The sequence below is a fragment of the Artemia sp. Qi Xiang Cuo genome, chromosome 3, assembly GCF_049724085.1.
Source record: "Artemia sp. Qi Xiang Cuo chromosome 3, ASM4972408v1, whole genome shotgun sequence".
Classification (NCBI taxonomy): Eukaryota; Metazoa; Arthropoda; class Branchiopoda; order Anostraca; family Artemiidae; genus Artemia; species Artemia sp. Qi Xiang Cuo.
The window spans coordinates 36,554,849-36,581,242 of record NC_142796.1 but is presented as its reverse complement, the minus strand read 5'-3'; the positions used below and the strand labels follow the sequence as shown (position 1 = coordinate 36,581,242).

General features: G+C 36.7%; 1 protein-coding gene across 2 annotated transcripts; it reads right to left on the bottom strand.

Moving 5' to 3' along the window:
- Nucleotides 1-845: 845 nt before the first annotated feature.
- LOC148954057 (coenzyme Q-binding protein COQ10 homolog A, mitochondrial-like) lies at nt 846-26,394 on the bottom strand. Of its 2 annotated transcripts, none has more exons than XM_089085773.1 (3): nt 26,130-26,384; nt 6,219-6,314; nt 846-3,206 (listed from the first exon to the last, which is right to left on the bottom strand). In XM_089085773.1, exons 1-3 carry the CDS (start codon nt 26,180-26,182, stop codon nt 2,753-2,755), a joined length of 603 nt encoding a protein of 200 aa, XP_088941899.1. In that variant the 5' UTR covers nt 26,183-26,384; the 3' UTR covers nt 846-2,752. The 2 variants fall into 2 exon arrangements, with proteins under 2 accessions (XP_088941899.1, XP_088941898.1); XM_089085772.1 differs by having other exon boundaries at nt 850-3,206; nt 26,143-26,394.

Here is a 26,394-nt window from a genome sequence, read left to right as displayed (position 1 = left end):
ATAGTGCCATTTTAGGGGTCAAACCCAATTGGAGCAGTCTCCCAACACTACAACTTCCCAGTTTATACTAACCCTTACATGGCATCGGGTCAAAATTTATTTTTAATGCAAAAAATGTGCCTGCAGACCACACAATAATTGTAGCTTCAGGGGCCCAAATTAAACAAGTAGCCAATATAAAACACAGACTCTGCCAGTAAACTTTGATCGAAAGACGGGGATGTTACAGCTTGCTGTAATGAAAGTCATACAATGAGTTTCAACATGTACTATTGAATGGTCCAAAATGAAGCCAGTGTCAAACATTCAGTTTTTTTCGTGGAATCTTTTTTTATGTAGTCCTTTTACTTGCAATTTGCCTAAACTGACATTTCATGGCCCGACATATATAGAGTTTTCAAGCTGAAAACAGCTAAATTTTATGAATATGGGTAAAAGTAAAAAAGATTAAGAATACGACACTGTACTTTATAGTCCCTACCGGCGATGCTGATCTCCGTTTCATGGCCCTTTAGCCAGGAAGTGCAATGGGGGGACAGCCAGCCAGTGCTTTTGCACACCCTTCCTGTTTATCTTCCCCAGATCAATACGGACATAATATAAATTTTTGATTTCGATAATTTGACCGAGCAAAACTGAAATTTTGCGTGGTACTCCTTGATATGCTTATTAAATAAGAAAATGCTCGTTATGTCTTACTTAAAATATTTTATACTGAAATAATCCGTTAACTTCTTCTTTAAGCAACCACGCTTCCAATGTTTGAAACATTTGCCATGAAACTAATCGTTTTTCTTGGGAAAGGGTAGCCTATATTTTGTGCACGTGCGCCGAGAAACAACGCGATGCCTTACTAGCCCTTTAAATGAAAACTAAAGTTTATTTAATATGAGCAATATTGATACATTGTATGCTTAACAGGTACTTTAATTCAAAAACTGTACATGCAACCCAATATAGTCAATGGTTTATAAATAATAATTCACCACAAATGATCCTATCAATAGTTAAATCATATTAACCACCAGTCCGGCAATGCTAGAAAGTTACTAGCCAAATACAGAGACATTTCTGTATGTAAATATAAATATATAAATATATAAATATATATATATATATATATATATATATATTTGAAATATATATAATTTTAAAAAAAAGTAGTTTATAAACATATAATTTAGGCCTACATATAATTTTCAATAGTTAAGGGATTTGTCACAATATCTAAAATACAATCTTAGCACCTAATGACATTACAAGTATTAGGTATGGTATGGTTCTAAATAACATAATAAAAAGGTATGGTTGCAACCTAAATGGATATGCATATGTATGTGAGTAAGTTTCCGAGACTCGGAAGTTGGATTTCAAGAATTTAGATTTTGTTACATCTTTAAAATTCGTTGCAATTCAGCTTTAACTTTAACCTATAAGATACACTTTGGCAGACTGAGATAATTTGCACATATTTTTCATTCTATATATAAAATATAATTGACTGAAAATTCACAATTTTACACTGAAAACTCACATTTGGATTTGTTGAATCTAAAAAAAAAACTCAGAGTAAGGGGTTATCAACTGGGTTTATTTAAGTGAATGAAATGAAATCTCACAGGTTGGAACATATATACTATAAATTTGAAACAGAATATATTAAAAAAGAACATTCTGCATATAAGCCTTAAAAACAGCTACCCCCTTCCTACGAAAAAAAAAGAACTGTCAACTTGCATCAGCGCGGCTTTTAATACAATTTAGAAACCAGAATGTAATTATTCAGTATATTTCGAAACAAATGAAATTTAATAAGTAATGCTGTAGCAAAAACAAACTTACAGTGAGTATGTTTAAAAACAGTAATAATTCGAAAAAAAACTGCATATCAATAGCAGTGTATCAGACTCAAAAGTGAAAATACTTAAAATGCAAACTACAAATGATATATTTCTTTCCATTTTTTAGACAAATTAATAGCAAGAATTTCATGAAGACTTGGGAAAATTAGAAAATGTTGCACTCAAAATGAACATCTTTGAAATTAAGATCCACTCCTCTGGAAAAATGACTGATACCTCCAAAGTCTTGACTGTTTGCACATATGACTACTACTATTAGAAACTTAAACATATCACAGTATTAAGCTGTCTAGTCTTAATACAATGTTAAGAAATATATTGCCTCACTCGATTTCACTATGGCCTTCCCTGAAGAAATTCCTAGATTAAAGGCTATTAGTCTATAGTCTTGCCCCAGCCTAACCTTCCTGCTAATCCTTTTTAACTGTCCTGCGAATCCTTTTTCCTCTGAGGGCTATTTAGTAAAACTATTAAATATATCTTGTGTTAATACATCCTGAGGAAATGTTTCATATGCATGGGTATGCTCTTCCAAGACCATATCCAGAGGGGTAGGGATCCCAGGTTTTACCCCACATCCAGAAATATTAGAAATTATAAGAAAAGGATCACTTCGGTTATTTGAAATCACAGTAAGTGAAATCACAGAAACAATGAATTAAAAGAGAGTCAGTTGTCTATAGTTACTTTAAAGACATTCTGCATAAGAATTATCAATTTGCAGTTCATCTACTTGCAACTTCCCATTGGATAAATCCATAATTTGTTCTAAATCAAAAAGTTATATAGACCTAAAAATAAAATTCCTATTATATAATTATTAACCGATAAAAGAATAAGGTTTCAACCCTCTAGATTAAATGAAAATTGGCTCCTAGTTTTAGTTCCAGTCAAGATGTTGAGATAATGGGTCTTTGATGTTTAATCGACGAAGGCCCATATCTCGCTTTTGCTTCTTTCATATAAGCATTTACCATTTGACGGACAACTTCATCAAAAAACACTTGAGCTAATTGAGAGTGTAAAACTGATCTGAATTCAAAAGAAACTGAAAAATCTAAAGTACATGTCCTCGGATTCTCAGGAAGACCAGGACTAAATTTCCATACATTTTCTAAATGATTAAATAATCGACCTTCTGTTGATATTGCTTTTACTAAATTTGGTTCTACTAACGTGACACTGGATGTATATCTTTCAGTAATTGGCGGAAAGCCAATAACTAAGTCGGCTCGAAGAAAATCTTTTTTTCTGAAAATCACTCTTGAATCCTTACACCAAGGCACGAAGTTTTTGTACAGTTCTACTTCAGAGACAACATTGTACATCTCCTGCATTGTGTACCTGCAAAAAAAGAACAACGATATTTGGACAGCACTCTGCAAAAACCATACAATCTACATGAGCCCTGAAATTTCAGAATTTGAGTTTAAAAACTTAATCAACAGAAAAAGAAAAATTGAAATTCCTAGCATGTTTGCAGTACGGAAATATGTGCATGTATTGTTTTATTTTGTTCATAAATCAAGTCAAGAAACAAAAAGACTTCTTCCATTGTATATTGTAGCCCATTTAAACTGCAAAATGAAAAACATTATAGCGTTAGCACCACAAGCAGTAGTGACGCTGAGTAGACACCAGATGATATTGAGGATTTCCTCATGGCTTTAACCAGAGTTTTATTACAAATTTGTCATGTTCTTATGGTTAACATCAACAAGTAAAACAAGCTGTCATTATGAAGAATTTTGCATCAGGTTTGATAGAATGAAATATAAAAATAACATCAGATCCTTCCCCCCCCCCCCAAAAAAAAACATGCAATCCCCCCCCCAACTATTTTCATTATCCTTGAATTTTCAGGAATTTCTACAAAATTTTCCGATTTTCTCAAAAGAAAATTGATCTTTCTGAATCCCCAAAAATCAAAGATTTTCAGAAAATATCAAAACCTTTTTGAGTTGGTCACAAAAATTGCGCCTATTCGCGCAATTCAGATAAACAAGCTACATAATTCCATGGAAAAATTGTTGACATCAATGGCTTGTCTCAATTCATTTTCGGAATTATGTTGAAAAACCGCACTAGGACAAAGTCCTAATATGAGAAAGTTCGATGGGGTCAGTGGATCTCGTTCACCAAAATATAGAAGACGATTGGAATGTTGGCTCTCTTGGTCATAGAAAAAACTTCTTGGAAAAACCCATACACCTTGAGTCCAGATAAGACTTCCTTCAGCTTCAAAGGATTTTTTATGCAAATTCTTTTCTTTTCATCTTCTTCTAGCCAGGCACAATTAACCAAAGTCAAATGGATTTTTGGGTCGGAAGGGATCATATTTACAGACTAATCTTCTTTCTTTATTTGCCAACACCTTGATACTCAATAAATCACTCATTTCTGGTTGTAACTTTAATTTTAAGGAAATATCCATTGTGTTGTCTGGGACAAATACAGGGACTTGATAAAACAGACAAACTGGAATTTTATTGGAATTTTCACAAAAATATAATATTCATTTTGTATTTTGTTTAACATGTGTATGGTTATGATTAGTAGATATTGACGAGGTCTACTTTGTAGAACTAATTGGTAGAGGACCGTTTTCTGTAAATGTTCTTTGGTACAGTAAAAGTTGATTGCCCTGACCCTCTGGAATGTCCCAATGAAAAAGCTATTTCTATACTTTCTAAGCTTGAAAAAATTTGGACAATACTAAAGAGCAGCGAAGTCCTCATAAAATACTGCACTGATTTTGTTCTGATAATGCAGATCAAATGATTTGGTGTAGCAGTTCTGTGAAAAACTGATCAAAAACAATTATCCATGAGTGGTAGTAGTCAAATGCAGTTGCCACTCGATCTATCTTTGTACCTCGTATGCAAGTAAAAATTTGATGAAAACTACACAGTACATGTGTTGCTTGTGAAAAAATCATTGGGGGAGTAAATTTGTATTTTACATCTATGATTACACTACAACTACATTTACAATAACACTTCCACTCCAAAATATTTACAAACATAATATAAAATTCTGATAAAAGATTAAGGAGATAACAGCAGTTTTTAGAGCAACATTTAAACGGAAATTACGCTTTCCAACAATTTTGCAGATTTTTAAAGAGAGAAATCTCAGTAGCTTCTATATACAGGTCTATCCCTATCTTGTCAGAAACCATATCAAATGTTACCTCAACATTGTTTCCCTAATTAAAAGCATTTTTGACACCCCTGGATAAACCCCTGACATCCTATTTTATTTTCACCAGAATTCCATTTCCTCTCCCAGGGAATCTAATCATTTTAACAAAATTGGTAGCTGAAACGCCCCCTTCCCCCTCCAAGGATTTGACCTGCATGAAACAAAGGTGACACAGTTATGTGACAACTAATCGATTTACTATTATATATTATACATACATATATATATATATATATATATATATATATATATATATATATATATATATATATATATATATATATATATATATATATATATATATATATATATATATATATATATATATATATATATATATATATATATATATATATATATATATATATATATATATATAGTTAAGGAAGCAAAAGTTCTCTTCAAAAAAGAAATAAACGATAGTGCTCAATTATCTCAAAAAAAAAAATACTTTAGAAAGTATCATTAGAGGCTACTCTTGATACACTCGAACATGTACAACTTTAAGTAAAAATTAAATGTAATCCTTTTTGATCCTATCTTATTTTCCAGAGGTTGCTTATAAAAATTTCAATGTAAAACTTTTTTTTTTAATACTTATGAACTTAAGGTTTTTAAGGCATAAATCCAGAAACATCACAAAAAGAACCTCAACCTCTACTATAAAATAAAAATTAACCTTCAATAAAAGTTAACTAGTTAAACTTTCCAAGCTTTATAGCAATTCAGATCTTATCAAAGATATTATTAGTTTTAAACAATAAACCAGTCTTAAATCTGTGCTTAAGTGATCAATGTGGCAAAGCACTTTACATGACATAGGAAACACAAAGTTTTATAAGTGATTGACTTACTGACACTCTTATGATTGTAATTTACCTAATAATCACTGCAAAAAATCTTTTCAGTACATAATAAAGGGAAGGGTAAAACAGAACTACATTTTATTTCAAAAACTTTATTGTGGTTTTGTCCTGATAAACAGAAGAAAATCTCACGGTTCTTGAAAAACTCTTGTTTTTCAATTGCTGATTAATAACTCAATGTAAGTATTAATCACCTTCCTTCCCCACTCGAAAAAAAAAAAAAAAAATTATATGCACTCTCTCCCTATACTAAGTACCAAATACTTAAAGAGCACTTTCAGCTCACCCTAAGAGGCGTCTTTCTGAGTACTCTTTCTTCTTATTTGTCTCTGTGAATGGGTTAGTAAGATTCAAGAAGGATCTTCTGGTTACATATATGGACCTGAAATACAAAAAAGAGGTTAAAAATCCATTGTTTTCTGATTTTCTGGACAATTTACCATAGTTATACAAAGACTGAACCCTTAAAAAGGGAATATCAGAGGATTTTCCCTAAGGAAGGGAATAACAAAAGAAAGAAAAATTGTACATAATATTTCTAGAGAGCTTTCTTGGTATTGATCTCAGGAGACGGTAAATCCCCCATGCTAAGTAGTTTGGCTATCTAAAACTAAAATGAATTTATTTTTTCTCTTAGATCTATGTCTTAAACGAGATTAAACATAAAAAACAAGTTTTTTCGACTGAAAGTAAGGAATAACATTATAAACTTAAGATGAACAGAAATTATTGCGTATGAGAGGGTTTCTCCCTCCTCAGTACCTCTCTCTTTATGCTGAAGTTTGACTTTTTGTACCGATTATTTAAGAATCACTCCTGATACACAAAGACCATTTAAATAAAATAATACGCTCTTTATAAATTCAAAAAACACTTTAGCATAAAGAACAAGATACTGGAGAGGGGGAAACCCCCAAATATACGTAATAATTTCTGTTCGTTTTAAGTTATTTCTGTTCGTTTTAAGCACCTTACTTTCAGTTGAAAAAACTTTATTTTCTAAAATTTAATTTCTGATAGTTTTATTACTAATCCTGGGAAATCCAGCTCCCCCTCCCACGGAAAATTCCCTTCCCCACGAAAACTTCTCCATGGAAAGATCTTCCCACGTAAGCGCCCCCACAAGACCCCCCCCCCCCGGAAATTATCGTTTTACTTCCCAATAGCCAATACTCTACGTAAGCAATGGCAGGGTTCGGACAGGTCGGTTCGTTTCAAATTATAGGCTCTGTCCTATTTTTATAGGATTTCCCGGGCCAAAATATAGGCCAAATATAGGATTCGGAAGTCCTCGGGATAAGATCTGTGGTAGATGGCGTGGGATGCCTGGTCACATAAATTCGTCATTTCCCGAGTTTTTCATTTATTAATTTTTTTTTAATTTCAAATAGAAACTGTACAAATAGTAGAAAGCAGTAAAAAATCAGATACACATATTGTGCCAACGATTGACTGATACAGGTAAAATATTTGGAATCACTCTTGCTGCTTCTTGGGCATCAATTTCGATATGAGATAAGTTTTTCTCTTTGCAAGAGGTTGCTTCATTCTCGCAGATTCCACCATCTGCTCTCCATCACTTGTCCTGGGCTTCACAGCTCCTTCGAGCAGAGAAACAGCTAGGGCAATTTCTATGGATCTCTTGAACTTGGCAGCCTTCTTCATTCTGTCGGTCGCTTCCTGAAGTAGAGTAGCTGCTACTGTTCTCTTTTCTTGCTCTGATGCTCTGAGTTTTTTTCCTTTTGCTTTCCAGGTCTTCTATTTCTTTCTTTTTGTTGTGGACCTCCTGCAACTTCCGCTTGCTGTACTCTTCGAAAGCCGCTTTCTCCTTCTCAGATAGCTCTTCTTTTTGTTTTCATCCAGATATTGTTGATACCGAGACCATGCGGAACATGCAAGATTCAACAGCTCTTTTGTAATAACAGACCGTTCTGGTTTTCCTCCATAAAGCCTCAACGTGGCATATACCATGAGTCTCGCATCCAGAACGCGTTCAGACATCAAGGCCTGGTCTTTACCAAGAATCCTACGAGAACGCGAGAACCAACGCTCAACATATGCATTGTCATGCGACAACGTAGGCACCACTTTGATAAGCTTGGTAAATTCCAGGTGCTTGCGGTCCTCGCACTCATTCATCAGTCCAAAATAACGGCTCAAAAACTGTTTCATCAGAGCAGTGTCCTCACGGGGTTCAGTTTCCAGTTGCAAAACCAGCCACTCAGCCTGAGCGATGTCTCAGCTTACTCCAATCGCAATCCCGCGTGCCACAACCGCTATGTCTGTAATGCTTCTTGAATCCTTCATGTTGATCGGACTCAAACAGCGTAAAGCTTCTAGAAAACCATCTTTTTCCAGGGGACTTTTGTTCAAAATATGGCGAATACCCGCAATAAAATATTTTCGCACATTGACATAGAAAATGGTCTTGTCTTTCAGTGTTGCTTTCTGACCGAAAGCTCGTTCCACATTTTCGGAAACTATGGACTTTTCTGCTAATTTTTCAGCAAGGTTCAACATTTCTGGTGAGATATTTGCAGTCTCGGTCACGAAATTTGGAGTAAAGACCCGTCTGCAAAGCATCACAACTATTCTTTTGATCTCTAAGTGCAGAACATGAATGAGAGGCTCTTCGTTCTGGAATAGTTGGGTGAAACGCATGAACAGTTCTGCTGAGACTAGAACAAACTCAAGTTGAGCCTTCATCGTCGCACGTTTGATATAAGCCACAATCTTCAGAAATTTGGGAGTGGACAGAAGATTCTTCAATTTTTTCTCTCTCGGCACGAAGTTCAGGAAGTACTCTAAGATTGCCGGCCACTGCTGCACGATTCTAGCCAGGGCACGTCCGATCGCCATCCAGTGGCTTGGTCCATACTTCATGAAAGCATTCTCTGGCACTCCCACTTTTTTATGGCACTTTCAACAGTCTTCACAATGTGCAGGCCAGCCGTCAAAAAATGAATGCACAAGAATAACAAAGCTGGAACTTTCTTCTCCGAACACCTGAAAACCTTTCAAGAGAGCGTTATGAATTATATGGATGTTGCAATCACCAATGTTCAACATTACCTTACCCGTCACCTTCTTTTTTTCGGCATTAAACTTGTTCCAAACGCTTTTGTTGACGTTTGGTCTGTCACTTCCAAGTGTAATCAGTTTTTCAAGTGGCAGCTGATTCTGCTCAATGGCTGACACAATCTTCCTATACAGGTCATCACTTGTTGTCGGTGATCAGATACGTGAGTTTCTTCGCACATAGGGACATTCCGTCGGGGATCTTACCGAGAAAAATCACATGGAAGGTTGTGACAATATGGTCTGAAGAGTTAGCAGACATGGAACTCTGTACCGTCTGAAGTGCCGATATTAACTAAGCTTTATAAGCGGCATCACGCTCACAAAACATTTTTTTTACCAACTAATGGTTTATCCTTGATTGTTTCATCAGCTCGAGATTGTCCGGTCAGGTAAGCTGTAGTGGATGTAGTTGAGCAGTAACTGCGGCTTTGTGTTCTGCAGATCGGACATTTTGGTTTAGCTGAGCAACCCCAGCTGTGCAACCCAGATTTTTCAAGCAGTTTGCAAAAGAACGAGTACTGGTCGTTCCCAGTCTTACACTATTCGCCAATCTTTCTACTGCTGCAATCCGTCTTAGCAAGCCATGAACTATTGAACTTGGTAGGCTCCATACTCAATTACCAAGCATCATCTGCAAAATAGCATCCCACGATTAAAAGGCCATAAAAAGAAAGATTGTGGATATATCCGAAACTGGGCCGTATTCGCATCAGTCTCTTATAGCGTTCAACCAGAAAACGCATAAGTTGCAAGAACTCAGAGTCTCACTAAGTAGAGCCTGTATACTGATCTTTGCTCATTTCGGACAGGCCCAACATGACAAAAAACAAAACATAGGCTACTAAGTCAACACAACAGTATAGCCCAGGCAGAAGCAGCTTACTAATCCCAACACAAAACATTAGTTAAGTTCAAACAGCTCAACAGTTCTAATTAGTTATCGATCTACACCGAAGGACAGCACAGTCTACAAGCAGAGTCAAAAGCAAAGAAAAGCACATTTTGGCTTACTTAACGAGCAGTGAAAATTGCAAATCTTGAGCAATGTCCTTGGTGTTCTTCAGCCGAAAATATAGGAATAATAGGATCTTAGCCAAAATATAGGCCTTTTATAGGAGCGCATTAAAATATAGGAATTTATAGGCGAGTCCGAACCCTGCAATGGGCAAATTTCAAAACTTGCAGCCCTTCCCCCTGGGGCTGTGGAGGGTCAAGTCATCCTCAAAGACATAGTTATTAGATCTTTCGACCATTCTGAAGAAAACAGCTATCTCAAAATTTTGATAGGACAATTTTGGGTAAAAAAGGGGGGTAGGAGGGAGTCTAGCTACCCTCCAATATTTTTGGTCACTTAAAAAGGGCACTAGAACTTTCCGATCAAATGAGCCCTCTCCTAATCTTACAGGATCACCCCTGGGAAAAAAACAACAAAAAAACAAACAAATAAACATGCATCCGTGATTTTGCTTCTGGCAAAAAAATCGAAATTCCACATTTTTGTGTACAGGAGCTTGAAACCTATACATTAGCGTTCTCTAATATCCTGAATTTAACGATGTGATTTTCATTACGATCTCTTGATTTCTTAGAGGTGTTTCTCTCTTTTTTAAAGATTAGTCAAATTTTCTCAGGCTTTTAACTTTTGATGGGTAACATTAAAGTTCATGAATTTTATATATTTTGAGCAAGCATAAAAATTCGTTTCTTTTGATGTATCTAGTACTATTAAGGCTCTGCTTCTTACAGTTTCGGTTACTATTGAGCTGCATTGTTCCTTACTTACAGTTTGTTACCATGAACTGTTTGAGACTCCAAAAGTTCACAAACAAACATGTGACTAGGCAAATCAAGAAACATTTAATCCTAACTTGGTCAAGATGAGCTAGATATCAAGCATAGGCTTGTATTTTTCAAACGACCAGAACACAGTAAGAAGAATAAGCTTGAAACTAAAAACACAACAATTATAAAAATAAGCTTGAAACTAAAAACACAACACCAAAAAAATAAAGGATGTCCCTTCAAATGTTCTGTTTTTCCCTCTTTATCTTGACTTTTATGTCTATACTTATGCTCAGGTTAGGTTAGGTTAGGTCAGTGCAAATTTATGTTTTGCTTAGGTTGCTTCAAAATACTTTGATATTGAGGTCAGGTGAGATGCATCATGGGTCCTAACTCCTAAGCTTAGATACATACACAAGAACTTATTTACATCTAAAGGGACTTTTCAGTCCCACCCACCCCCCACTCCACCCCCAACAAGGGATACATTTGATAAAAAATCCAGGTCTTGAAAAATCAAAATCTTATTGGTAACAAAGACCAAATCCCCTTCTCCCACAAATTGCTGCAATCATAAAAGGTCAACCTAATCTTATGAAGAACTATAGAATATTTGCTATACAGTATTCTAATTACCTTCTCTATCTGGATTTGCAGATTATCTAATGATTAAGTGCATGCCCCATGTACTTCTCATATATAAAAAAAAAAAGCATTTATAAGGAGACTAAGCAATTTAACTGATGCATTTCTGAACAATTTGAATCTAATTAACACAAGGCTTTAAGCTCAACTTCTAGGCACCTCTCAAAAGAAATAGATGGACAATATGAAAGATATTGGAAAATACAGAGAGAACCATATGTCTACTTTCAAAACAGGTTGGGGGTGGAGGGAGTGTCCCTCTAAAAAAAATAGTGGCATAAAAAATCAAATTTTTGTTTTAGAACCCTATCACCAAAAATCTTATAATCCCCTCCCCTGAGGATCAGACATAGTTGTATCTATAAGTGTACTGTTACATAGTTTTGACTAATAGTTTTTTTGTGTTTTTTTTTGTCTTTAGACAGAACTTGAGTGACTTTTATTACTACTGCTACTAACAACCCAAGCCACTTGAGAGCAATATGGCTCTGCATTCTTGCTCTTCTTCCCTGTACTATTCAAGATTCATCAGAGCTTTTCCTAACTCTCTTCTTATGACCCTCTCCAGTCCCTGCATTTGAGGATATTCTGCTTTTTGTTTGGCCTCATCTGAATTACATCTTTAATCCTGTACAATAACAATAATCCAAAAGAAATATTTAGGATCCAATATTTTCATCTATGCTTACTAAATTTAGTTTATAGCTTAGTTTGTTATACTTTTGTGATTTACATGAGCATTTTTTTTTAATTTATGCATTTAGCCTAAAGCTAACTGCACATCACTCAAAAATACATAAGTAAATATTATGGTAAAAGAAATACAAGAACAAAACAAACAAATTTAAACATGAGTGAATACAAAAGACATACAATAATAACAGAAATAAATTTATCCCAGCTTATGGTCCATAAATACAACACTATAAAACAGCCAGTATTCCTAAATAAAATTTTAGTACCTGATAAAGTTTATTTCAATGAATGAAAACTAACTTCTTCAACAACCAAAGATTACAGGGTTTTCCACAATGTAGAAACTCCATCAGTAATAAATGCTATCCTATTTGTTTGTTGATTTTTTTTTTGGCATATGGTTTGAAAACGTGCCTTAAGCTGAATAATACTTGGCTAACACAAACAAACAAACAAACAAAAATCAATATCCTCAGCGTTCTTGTAGTCACTGCCTACAAAATGGCAAGAAATTTAAAACCTGATGATTATCCAAGAATAACAAGTGTATTTCACATTCCAGACCATCTTTGTAGCCCTTTCCCCAACCCTTTCAACCCTATGTTCATCAATCACATTTATTGGGAGCCAAACTGAGGAACAATACTCCAGAAAAGGACAAGAAAAGTCTAGGAAAGCATCAGGAAGTTCCAGAGATTCAGCTATTTATGGTTCCTTTTTAGGGTTAAAGATAATAACTAGCAACTCTGACAATTTCAGAAATATATCTATTGAATGCTCATCAAAGCAAATACCATAGAAAAGGATAACCCTGAACTAAAAATTGTGAAAAATCATGGTTATTTTGTGACATTTTTTAGAAACTAGTGTTTACTTAAAACCATTTTTGGCATTTGAGAAACACATCCTTCTGTATTGAATGGCAACTGAACCAAACTACTAGTCTTCATGTCTGGAGAGCTATATCAATCCTAAAATGGTGTTTAAAGTTAAAAACTACTAAAAACCTTTCATTTCTTCCATTTCATTAAGACCAACATAAATTTCCTAAAATAAAATAAACTGTATTTTTCTTTTACATTTTTTCCATAATATCCAAATGTATAGGAATTTTCCCCATTGAGATGCTGAGACGTTTGCATATGATGTTCCTTGTAGATTTTTCAAATCTACAGGCTTGCAGGATATCCAATAAATCTTTGCTAACTTTGCCTATAATTTCTTGTGGAGTTTGGTGACCTGGAAATGGCTGGTCCCAAATGTTTCATTAAGGTTTATGACTTGTGGGACAGGACTATGGGTTCCTCTTTGTTACTAAACATTCTGGTGTACTGTCAGAAGCTGGAAGAATATTCTGTTCTGTGTCTGTTTTGATTTTTAATCATCAATTATGTTCCCCTATACTCTTCTCATTGCAAAAAAAAAAAAAAAAAACTAAAAACCTTATATTTCTGAAAAAAAAAATCACTAACCAAATTCAAAATATTTATTTCAAAATATTCCTCAAATTCATTTCTTACTTTTAAAGTTCAACTGCCTAATATATAACTTCATAATCCATCTTCTATCCCATTAATTGTTAACTAGCTTCTATCCAAGCAGGAAAGAAAACCAGGCACAAACAAATTAAGATATGATCCAAAATGTACACAGAAGTAAAAACTCAGCAGAACAGACAAGCTTGATTTCCACCTTCCTGGGATCAGTTCTGAACAGCACAACTTGGCCAGGCCAGTACGGAACATTGAAATACAGACTTTAGAAAGACAAAGATAACTTTGAACAAATTTCAGAGTTACCCTGAAAAAAAAAATACTTGTAAGCCACTCATCTCCATCCCAAGCAGGTGCCAGATATCTTTAATACCAATAATGCATCCTTCTGCTGGCCTCCACCCCCAAAAATTTATCCCATTGTTGGGGGAAGGTTTATGACTGGTGGGACATATCCATATGCTGATGGGCCCTGCCAAGTCGTTATGACATCACCTCTTTGACATTTATACATGAGCATTAGGGGCTGAAGTTTATTCAGTTGAGAATCTTGCATCCATCAACAGCTTTTGTTATCTGCCTTTGGAAAGATTCTGTTTTCTGCTGATTACCCTTGTTCAAAAGTGTTGCAACACACATTCTAAATTCTAGCAATGGTTGCACAAGACCCTTGTACAGTTTGGTCACAACTTTGGAGTATCCTTAAAGTCATAAATCTGGAATATCCATAACCCTAAATTGCAGCTTTGAGTAATCTAAGGATTTCTCCTTGTAGAGCTTCAGAGTTGATGATTTAAGTTGTATTCAAAATTCTTTAGTGACTAGCTGCAGTATGCTGATCAATAGCTTCTTGGTCTAGTTTACACTCCCTGGAGGATCACTCAGCATCCAGCCTTCATTTGAAGATACAGTTTCATTGGAGAGTTTATTTCAACTGTTGACAATTCTTGAGGAAAACTAAAAAAAAACAAGTTTTTTTAACTGAAAGTAAGGAGCAACATTATAACTTAAAACGAACAGAAATTATTCCATATATAAAAGGGGCTGTCCCCTCCTCAACGCCTCGCTCTTTACGTTAAAGTTTTTTTATCGTTTAAAGAAATAAAGTTGTGAGACAGAGTCAAACTTTAGCGCAAAGAGCGAGGCGTTGAGGAGGGGACAGCCCTTTTCATATACGGAATAATTTCGGTTCGTTTTAAGTTTTAATGTCGTTTCTTACTTTCAGCTTAAAAAAAAAACTTGTTTTTTTAGTTAATTTCTGAACGTTTTTGAATTCATGCCGCTTTGATTTTGGCTCAACGTACATGAATAATTACAACAAAATTCGCATATTAATTTTCCTTTTTTTGGCTAATTGGCTTTCTCGAAATTTTGTTCTGACGTAACTTACGAATTAACTTACGTAAAGAATTTCTATATTCGTATGTTTTTATTACGTATATTAGGGAGTTTGCTCCCTAGTCAATACCTCGGTCTTTATGCTAAAGTTTGAATCACAAATCCCTGAATCACATAGGTTCGTTAATTAGAATAGATAGCTCTTTTGAAAGTACTAAAAAACTTTAGCATAAAGAGCAAGGTATTGACTAGGGGGCAACCCCTCTCATATACATAATAATTTCTGTTCGTTTCAAGTTTTAATGTTGCTCCTTATTTTCAGTTGAAAAAAACTTGTTTTTTATTTAATTTCTGATCGTTTTTTAAATAATGCTGGGAAATCTGGCGCCCCCTTCATGGAAATGTTCCTCTCCCATAACCCCTACTCCGACCCCGACTGCCCACTAGAAAAAATTCCTCCTGAAAACACCTGTATACTTCCCAATAACCAATACTATATGTAAACAATGGGCAATGTTTGTAACTTGCAGCCCTTCCCCCAGGAACTGTGGGGGATTAAGTCATCCTCAAACACATATTAATTAGATTTTTGACTATGCTGAACAAAATAGCTATCTCAAAATTTTGGTTGGGTGACTTCAGGAAATGAAGTCACGGAATGAGGCAGACTATGTCTGCTGACCACGTGCCTCTGGATATGGGGTTTTCCCTAACTAAACGCTCCATGTTAATGGGCAGCCTCAACCTTATGAGGTGGGTGGAGCCCACCCCAGGGACTTTCAGTATCTAGGCAAGTCCTAGCTCTCATTAGATCCCAGGCCTAGGGTCGGTTGGGCCTGCAACCCTCCACCCGAAAATTTTACCGCAACGAAAAATGATGATACTGCCTCGGATGACCTGACCCCCCTTTACCTTCCACGACCCCAGGACGTCCCTGGACTGATTTTAGACCATCGAATGAACCTTATTGACAAAGGTGGAATACGACTCGCCACCTGGAACGTACTCAAACTCAACTTCCCTGGAGCTAAATCAATCCGTGCCTATGAGCGAAAACGCTTCAATGTAACTGTGGCTGGCCTTACGGAAACCCGCCTTGTCGGAAGAGAGTCCGAGGATATTGGTGAAGGATATCACCTGATCTGGTCTGGTGACCCAAAAAGCAAGACAAATGGTGTAGGCCTCGCGCTGAACGCTAGAGCCAAGAGATGCCTTCTCTCCTATAAACAAATTTCAGATAGAATACTGATGGCTCAGCTCCAGCACAAGCATGGAAAGTGGACAATTATTGTAAGCTATGCTCCCACCAATCCTAGCCCTGCGGAAGTGAAGGATCAGTTCTATGCGGAGCTCTCAGCAACCCTGTCTAGAGTCCCACCCCACGACATCATCACTCTTCTGGGAGACCTTAACGCGACGGTAAATGACAGTGAGGGCATGTGGAGAAGTTTTCTCGGCCCTGTGACTCCAGATTCACTGAATGACAACGGACAAAGAATCCTCCAGCTCTGCAATATGCATAATTTGGTTATTTCAAACACGCTCTTTCAGAGACGAGATACACACAAATACACTTGGTATAGTAACGACGGCCAGACAAAGAAGATGATCGATTATGTTATGATCTCAGGTTGCTGGCGCTCATCAATAACAAATTGCCGGACTTATAGGTTGGCCGAGCTTGGAAACACAGACCACAGGATCGTAGTCGCCAAACTGAGGCTACACCTCAGAGCCCAAGGACAAAAAAAACGGCCTCCCAAGCTCGATATGAGTAGTCTGGCTACATCCGAGATGCAACAGAAGTATGCTCTCGATATCTCTAACCGGTTTAGCTGTCTCCAAGTTCTGGACGACCCTGAAGTAGGCTGGAAGTCTTTCAAAGATAATATACTCGATTCTGCTGGCAGAACCATTGGCCGCAGCAGACACAAGAATAAACCCTGGATATCCCAGGAGACTCTGTCTGTAATCGAGCTGCGCCGGAAGGCCCGTTTAGCAAAGAATATGCCAGAGTACAGGCGACTCAATGGCCTGCACAATAGCCTCCTGCACAGTGATAGGAAGACCTTTGTCGACAAGAAAGCCAGCGATCTTGAAGATGCCTCGAGAAAAGAAGACACCTGCTCCCTCTACAAACACCTCCGCCAGCTGACGGAAGGGAAAACTTCCACCGTGAGCCGTGTTTTGTCTGCTGACGGAAGCATGCTGGATGACGATGCAGGCCAACTCTCTGCCTGGAGCAGTCACTTCTCAACGCTTCTGAATGCCGAGGCAGTTGCTCATCCCGACCCTGATCTGATTGAAGCAGCAATGACCACACCCGAGGCTACTTCCTACCTCGTTTCGCAACCGTTTACCACCTTGGAGATCCGAAATGCTGTAAAACGGTTAAATAATAATTGATCCCCCGGTTTATGTGGTATTTATGCAGAACTCCTCAAGTACGGGGGTGCAGTGATGATTCTGTTGCTCCAGATAATCTTCTCTGCTGTATGGACGACAGAAAGCATACCAAATGACTGGCGTGCTGGCATCATAGTGTCACTCTGGAAACGCAAGGGCAGTCGTCAAATCTGCTCCAACTATCGTGGGATCACAATCCTCTCAGTTCCTGGTAAACTCTTCGCCATGTCACTCCTGGACAGGTGTTTCACCGTTTTGCATAGAAAGAGAAGAGTCCAGCAAGCCGGATTCATGCCCAGCAGGTCGACGACGGAGCAAATGTTTACTATGCGCCAGTTGATCAAGAAGACGCAAGAGTATCACCAAACTGCGTAAATCCCGTTCCTGGACTTTAAGGCTGCCTTCGATTCTGTTGATAACCATTCACTTTGGCTAATACTAAGAGCTATGAGTCTGCTCAAGAAATATTGCTCAGTCTTTGAAAAGCTGTATGAGGATATGGAAAGCTGCGTGCAAGTCAATGGTTCAACTGCGTCATAGACCATGTTATGGCCAGCACGATGAATCGCCTTCAATTCGGTCTTCAGTTCGGAGACCGGGTACTCTCTGATGCTGACTTCGCTGACGACATAGCGCTAGTTGCGAGCACCGTCGATAAGATGACCAAAGCTCTCCAGGTGCTCTCAGAAGAAGCCTCGAAAGTTGGACTGAAGATCAACTGGCAGAAAACCAAAGTCATGCTCCTTGAGCCCCCACGTCCCGTTCTACTGTAAAGGAAGTCAACATCAGAAGCAACCGAGTAGATGTGGTTGAAGACTTCACTTACCTGGGATCTATTTTGTCGAAGGATGGTTTGATCACAAAAGAGCTTACATCTCGAATTGCCAAGGCTTCAGCACTTGTTGGGAGGCTTAGCAGCATCTGGCGAAAGCCAAACAAAAGCCGATTTACCAAAATGCGCATCTACAATGCGTCAGTCAGCACCGTCCTGCTGTATGGAGCGGAGACGTGGCCAGCTGCCAAATCTATCCTCAGCGCCTTTGATGTTGCTCAGACGAAACATCTCCGAAGAATCAAAAGACTTCACTGGACTGACCTCGTTAGCAACCAGACTCTCCTATCACGTACGGCTCAAACTCCTTTCTCAACGCAGCTTGCCCAGCGTACTGTTCGGTGGTACGGCCACCTCCTTCGCATGCCACGCGACGCCCCAGCACGGGTTGCATTCGACTTCGACCCCATCCTACACGGATGGAAACGACCCAGAGGACGCCCACCCACTAGGTGAAAAGACAAAGCCGATGAATTCCTCACCCAAGCCCACATCCCGGTGGACGAAGCTGCGATCCTGGTAAGCGATAGGTCAACCTGGAGGCGCCTAGTCTCATCGTTCTCTGCGCCGAACCCTCGGCAGGAGCCTTAAGTCAAGTAAGTCAAGACTTCAGGAAAAAAATGAGTGTGGGAGGGGGGCAAGTTGCCCTCCAATTTTTTTGGTCACTTAAAAAGGGCACTAGAACTTTTAATTTCCATTCGAATGAACCCTCACATGATATTCTAGGACTACTGGATTGATACAATCACCCCTGGGGGAAAAAAAAACAAAAAACAAACAAAAAAAAACCATATAAACGTGCATCCATGATCTTTCTTCTGGCAAAAAATACAAAATTCTACATTTTTGCAGATAGGAGCTTGAAACTTCTGTATTAGGGTTCTCTGATATACTGAATCTGATGGTGTGATTTTCATTAGAGTTCTATGATTTTTAAGGGCTGTTTCCCCCTTTTTTCGAAAATAAGGCAAATTTTACCAGGCGCGTAACTTTTGATGGGTAAGACTAAACTTGATGAAACTTATATATTTTAAATCAGTATAAAAACCTGATTCTTCTGATGTATCTATTGGTATCGAAAACCCGTTTTTTCGAGTTTTGGTTACTATTGAGCCGGGTCACTCCTTACTTACAGTTTGTTACTACAAACTGTTTGAAAGAATTGAGTGTGGACTCTGGATAGGGTAGACTGCTTAACAAGCTTCAGGTGATGACCTCTAGTTCTTGAGTTGAGACCAACAGTGGGAAATAATGCTGAGTGCATATTAGCCCTCATTACCTTATAGGCTAAAATGGCATCACCTCTATTGTTGGGATTTTCAGCTTTGCTAGTCTGGGAGTTTCAGCTTTGCTAGTCCTGCAGGGTAGGAAAGTTCCTGTATGCTGGATATCACTTTGATGGCACATCTTCCAGCACTTTTATGTCTATTTTTAAAATAAGAGGAGGCTAGAGCTATTCCAACATCAAGCTTTGGATGCACAAGTCGCTTATATAGAAGACAACTGATGACTTTAGGGGAATGAGTAGAATTCTTACCCATTGTCCCCAAATAATTAAATTCTCTGCTTTCTTTTTGTGAGGAATTGTATAACCTATTCTATAACCTTCAGATGGATGCTGTTAGCTGTTAGTTTTGACTTCAGCTGGTGATGACATACTTTGTCAAATGCTTTGGCAAAATCTAAAAGGATCATATCAACTGAGTATCACAATCTAGCAACTCAATGACAGAGTCATAAGCAAGTATAAGGTTTGTCTCTAATGAGCATCCTGATCTGAAGCCTTGTTGGCTGTTTGTGAGCAGTTTGTTGCAAATTAAATGTTTCATAATTGTTGTTTTCATAATTCGTTAAAAACTTCACCAACTTTGAAGTGATGCCAGTGGGTTGGTAATTGGTGCCATTGTTCTTGCTTCCACCCTTGTGGATAGGCATAATATTTGCATTTTGCCAATCTTGAGGAACCCATTTAGTATCTAGAGACTTTTGGAACAGTTTTGACAAGGGAAGGGCAAGCTCTGATTGGGCTTCTTTCAGGGTCTGAGGGTGAATTCCATCAGGACCAACCAACTTATTTGCATTCAATCTTCTGAGCCATAGTTCTACATCTAGATATTTGATCATGATAATTTGCACTGGCTTTTCAATATTCATGTATTTTCTATTGCTTGATTTGTCAATGTTTCTTCTTTGCTGTCAAATGTATTTGAACAAAAGAGTAATGTATGACAAAATAAAGGGAGCATATGTAATCTTGGATATATATTTGCACATTAATGGGGAGGGGGCAAAGTAAAGTAAATTACTTTTAGAAATGGTATCAATAAGTGTTTTAGGATTTTTTGAAATTTGTTTTGAGAATTTTATAGAGTTTCCTTTTTAGCATGCCTATCTGTTCACCAATACTGGAGGAAATTGGGAGGGGGGGGGTATAGTAATATAAAGAGATTTTTAAGAATGATAGAGCCTAAATAAGGATTGTAAAAATTTTCAAAGCATTTTTCAGAATTTTATAGTATTTATTTCTGAGGGGGCAAGTCACTGAAATAAAATCACCCACAGATCAATACTTTTCATTGCTGGTAATTTATAGGTGGCATTATAATTTATCTAGGATGAAAGCAAAAACACCATTTTATGTCTTTTTTTATGCTCTTTCATAATACAATAATTGCATCTTGAGCCCTTAAAAGGGCCCATAAGGTATTTAGTATGAATTATGAAAGAGCAAAAAAAGCCTCAAATGATGTTTTCACTTTCATTCTAGCAAAATTATATGGCCCACTGCAAATTTACCATGAAGTTCACCTCTCCCAACCCCCTAATGTGCAAATATATACCCTGAATTGTTGATGGCAAAATTATGAATTGCAAAATTCAGCACTATTTTGTCAACGACATTTGAAAAAAACAGAAATTGTAGGAAAATGATTTGAATCAAAAATTAAGTATTTTGTAGGTTAGGTTACAGCTTTAGTATTTTTTTGCAGTTTATATTAGGCTATTGACTTACAAATAAAGTAAACATACCCCTCAATGCCTTTTTTATGCTCTTTCCAAACATAATTATCGTTTTTGTCAGAAATGAACTTTACCCCCACCCCTATATATACCAATTGATAAATATTTACCAAATCATGTTATTGAGTTACAACTAAAGTGAATATACCCACTTGATGCCTTTTTTTATGCTCTTGATGAATATAATAATCATTTTTGTCAGAAATGAATTTTAGCCCCCACCCTATATATACAAATTCAGGGTATATATTTGCACATTAGGGGTGGCAGTAATTTTATTTCTGATGTAAAGGAGAGGTAAGTTTAAACCTTCCCCCACCCCCCTAATGTGCAAATATATACCCTGAGTTGGTATATATAGGTGTGGGGGCTAAAATTCATTTCCAACAAAAATGATTATTATATTCACAAAGAGCATAAAGCTGCATTCACGAGCATGTCTAGCTAGAATCCCATGTCTGGCCAGAATTCAATGTCTAGGCAATGACCATTCACAAGTAAAATTTGGTGCTTAGCTAAAACTACAAATTTAGTTTCAAATTGTCATTTCTAGCCAATCAAGAGAGCCTATGCAGGCAAAACTCAAAATTGTAATCCCTATTTTTACTGTCACAAGATAGGCTAATGGATCAGATAAGCCAAACAATTGCCTTTATGTGCTTCACTATTGTGCCTGATGTTGCATATTGGCCTAAAATGAAAAAAACAATTGATTAGAAAACAAAAATTAAATTTAAGTTTAAAAATATAAACATAAATGAAGAAAGTAGGGGAACTTGACAAATTCTGATTGGCTGTAATCGAAAATCCTAGACATTGAGTTCTAGAGTCTAGAAATCAATGTCTAGCTAAGCACCTTGGGTAAATTTTTACCAAATCATATTACTGACTTATGAATAAAGTGAATATCCCACTTGATGCCTTTTTTTATGCTCTTTCCAAATATAATAATCATTTTTGTCGGAAATGAATTTTACCCCACCCCTATATATACCAATTCAGGGTATATTTGCACATTAAGGGGTGGGGGTAAATTTTACACTTACCTCCCATTTACATCCAAAATCAAATTTACCCACCCCCCTAATGTGCAAACATATACCCTGAAATATGTAATATATACCTTTGAAATATATACCTTTTTTGTGCTATTTCCAAATGTAATAATCATTTTTGTTGGAAATGAATTTTACCCCCACCCCTATACATACCAATTCAGGGTATATATTTGCACATTAAGGGGGTGGGGGTAAATTTTACACTTACCTCCCATTTACATCTTCCCACCCCTATATATACCAATTGATAAATATTTACCAAATCATGTTATTGAGTTAAAACTAAAGTGAATATACCACTTGATGCCTTTTTTTATGCTCTTGATGAATATAATAATCATTTTTGTCAAAAATGAATTTTAGCCCCCACCCCTAAATATACCAATTCAGGGTATATATTTGCACATTAGGGGGGTGGGTAAATTTTATTTTGGATGTAAATGGGAGGTAAGTGTAAAATTTACCCCCACCCCCTTAATGTGCAAATATATACCCTGAATTTGTATATATAGGGGTGGGGGTAAAATTCATTTCCAACAAAATGATTATTACATTTGGAAAGAGCATAAAAAAAGGCACTGAGTGGTATGTTTACTTTATTCATAAGTCAATAATATGATTTGGTAAAAATTTACTGTGCCTTGTCTAGCGTGTCTAGCTAAGCACCAAATTTTACTTGTGAATGGTCATTGCCTAGACATCAAATTCTGGCTAGACACCTGTCTAGACATGGGATTCTAGCTAGAAATGCTTGTGAATGCTCCTTAAAAAAAAGGCATCAACAGGTATATTCACTTTAGTTGTAATTCAATAATATGATTTGGCAAATATTTACCTACCAATTCAGGGTCTATATTTGCACATTAGGGGGGGAGGGGGTGATGGTAAAATTTATTTCTGATGTAAATGAGAGGTAAGTTTAAACTTTAGGGAGTGAGATTAGATGGACTTGGGAAGTTGAAAACACCTTCTCATGGCAAAATTCAGGCTTATGATCTATAGGTAACCTTAAAGTATCACATAGCCTATCTATTTCAGTTAGTTTTCAAGACAGAGACCCTTTCATGGGTAAAATTCTACTTTAGCTGCTTTTAGCTATCTTGGAAAGGGGTTAGGTTAGGAAAATGAAACTTTCAGGGATGGGTCTACAGGCTAAAGTATGTCCTGAGAAGGTATTTAGAAGTACCTACCTCTGCTCCTTCTCTCTCTAGAGGGTCCTGACCTTTGATTACCTTTAAAAATCAGTGAATTATAGAAGTGAAACCTTGCAAAACAGATCTGAAATTAAAAATCTTACCAGCAAGAGTCAAGAACAACTAAATTTTAATATAAATGAACCTCCAAAGACCACAGCTAATGACCTCAATAAGTTTCTGGCTTCTATTGTCCAGAGTCTCCCACCACTATCTTATGCATTTCCAGATGTTCCTGATCCTTTTTCACTCCAATATATTTCTCCACTTGAAGTTGTAAAAAAAATTGAAAAACTAAAACAATCAAGCATTTGCCCTTTAGATATTCCTGTTCCTCTGATTAAAGCTTTCAGTGATTACCTCTCAAAACCCCTATCCACCATGTTTAATGAAATTACCAAATCTGGACAGTTCCCTCAATATTGGAAACAAGGCTTTATTACCACAATCAAAAAGAAAAATGGGAAGCCTGGCTTTGATGGCATTTGTCCTATTACCCTCCCCTCAATTTTTTTCAAAATTGTACGAAAGTTTTCTCACAGACTGGCTTAAGATGAAAGTCCTCCCCCTCATTGATCTTAGACAGTTTGGTAATCTCAAATCCATGTCAACCTCTCATTACCTGATCCATCTTGTTGATACCATGGGTAAATTACTTGAAAAATCTAACACGTGGCTTAATCTGATTTCTATTGATCTTCAAAAAGCTTTCAATTTGATTAACCACAATTTACTCATAGATGAACTTATAAATGAATTCCACATTGAAACTGTCCTTGTTAAGCTCGTTGCCTCTTTTCTCTCTAATAGATCTCAAGCAGTTAAATATCTAAATTGTTTCTCAGATCATCTCCCCATATTTAATGGCATTCCTCAGGGGACTATTCTAGGCCCTCCCCTTTTTTCTCTCATGATTAACACCTTTTCAACCTTTTATGGCACTAGGTGGAAATTAGTCGATGACTTGACTCTTTTGGGGACAATTCATAAGGACAAGTGTGGAAACCTAATAGGCATACTCCAAGATATTGCCTGTGAGGCCACTTCCCTTGACTTGAGAGTTAACCCTTCTAAACCCGCAACAGTCTTAGCAAGTCTCCTTACATTCCCTCCACTTTTTCTTGCTCCTATACGTCCTGAAACCTGTCACATCTCTTAAACTCCTTGGTGTTACAACTTCTTCCAATTTGAAATGGGATGCCCATATAAACAATATCCTACGACAAGCAAACTCCTCACTTTCCCTCCTTAAACTTTTAAATAAATTTAGTTGCCCCCAATCACATTTACTAAAAGTATATATTTCTTTTGTGCATCCCATATTAGAGTATGCCTGTCCTGTGTGGCACCCTGGCCTCTCAACTGAAGCAACACAAAAAATTGAAAATGTCCAAAAGAGAGTTCTAAGAACTATTTATAAAGAGGGCAAGATACCATATTTCTATTTGTTAAATATTTCAAAACTAGAGACCCTTGAGAGACAAAGAAATAATTTGTGCCTCCATTTTGCAAAAAAATGCCATAACAAACCCTCAGACAGCAAGTATTTTCCCCAAACGTCACTCCCTATCCAGATTACAGCTGCCCTGAGCTGTTTCTGAGCCCATCCCTGTTTTGTCCCCCATTTGCTGCATTACTTCAAGATACAAAAGAACTTTTGTCCCCTTTAAAACAGAAAAAATGAATAAAATGTCCCAAGTTTCTTTTTTTCTCCCCCCCCCCTTCTTGACCACTTTTTATTTTTTAACTTTTTTATTGACTTACTGTAGTTGGATTATTGACACTTTCTTAGTGTCCCTTTTAATTTATATGCATTTATGTCTTGCTCTTTTTTTGTGTATATTTGCTTATTCCCCCCTTCCTTTTTTTATGTCCATTCTAATTCTTTTTCTGATTTGTGTAAGTTTAAATAAGTTTAGTTTGACCAGTTTTTATCTTTTTAACTTTTTAATTGACTTTTTACAGTCTTAATTATTGACTGTTAAATGGTTGTTCATAATGATTTTTTTATTTTGTTGTTGTCTTTTGCATTTTTGCCAGTTTTAGTGCAACCATTTATAATGTTGACTCTGAAGTCCAAATTTGGCCCTTTGTGGGCTTGTGATAGTGATCTTTTTGAAATAAATATCTTATCTTCTGCTTAAATGAAGTGCAATAAAAATGTTTTCAGCTTCACAGCTTTGCTCAATCCCAATTTATAAGGTTTTAAAGATATACAAATGCATTTCCTAAATTTTGGAAATAGGCTAAAACATTGATATGACTTAAAATTCTGCTCAAATGACTGAAATTCCATTTTCAGAGCTAAGGCCAGAGAAAAAGAAACTGATAACTAAAAATTAAGGTAAAATGTTGTTTTGTCAAAATTTCAATGGGTATAGATCTGTCATGTAGGCAAGTTCCAGGACCCTCTAGAGGGAGAAGTGGAGGTGGGTACTTCAAACTGTCTTCCTGGGACATACTTTAGCCTGTAGACCCACCCCTGAAAGTTTCATTTTCCTAACCTAACCCCATTTCAAGATAGCCAAAAGTAGCTAGAGTAGAATTTTACCCCTTTCATGTACTCAATCAGTCTAGCTATAAAGAATAATTGCAGGCTACTAGCCTATTCTATCCTAGGTTTTAGACTACTGAGCAAGGTGGTGAACTCACCCCTCAAACTTACAATTTCGTTGAATTTTGCAATCTTGACCTATAAGTTCCATTAAGTGAAGTTAAGCATGTTGATCTAAGGATCGCTAAGCATTTATTACTCATGTCTTTTCAAGTGCCAATTGTAATAATTGCAGAACATAATCAACCTGTGAATCTTCTGGTTCTTCCAAAAGGATTAAATGAAACGAAAATGATTTATCAAATACTGATACGCAATAGTAAGATTACTGATACGCAAAAGCAAGATTGCAAGTATCAACAT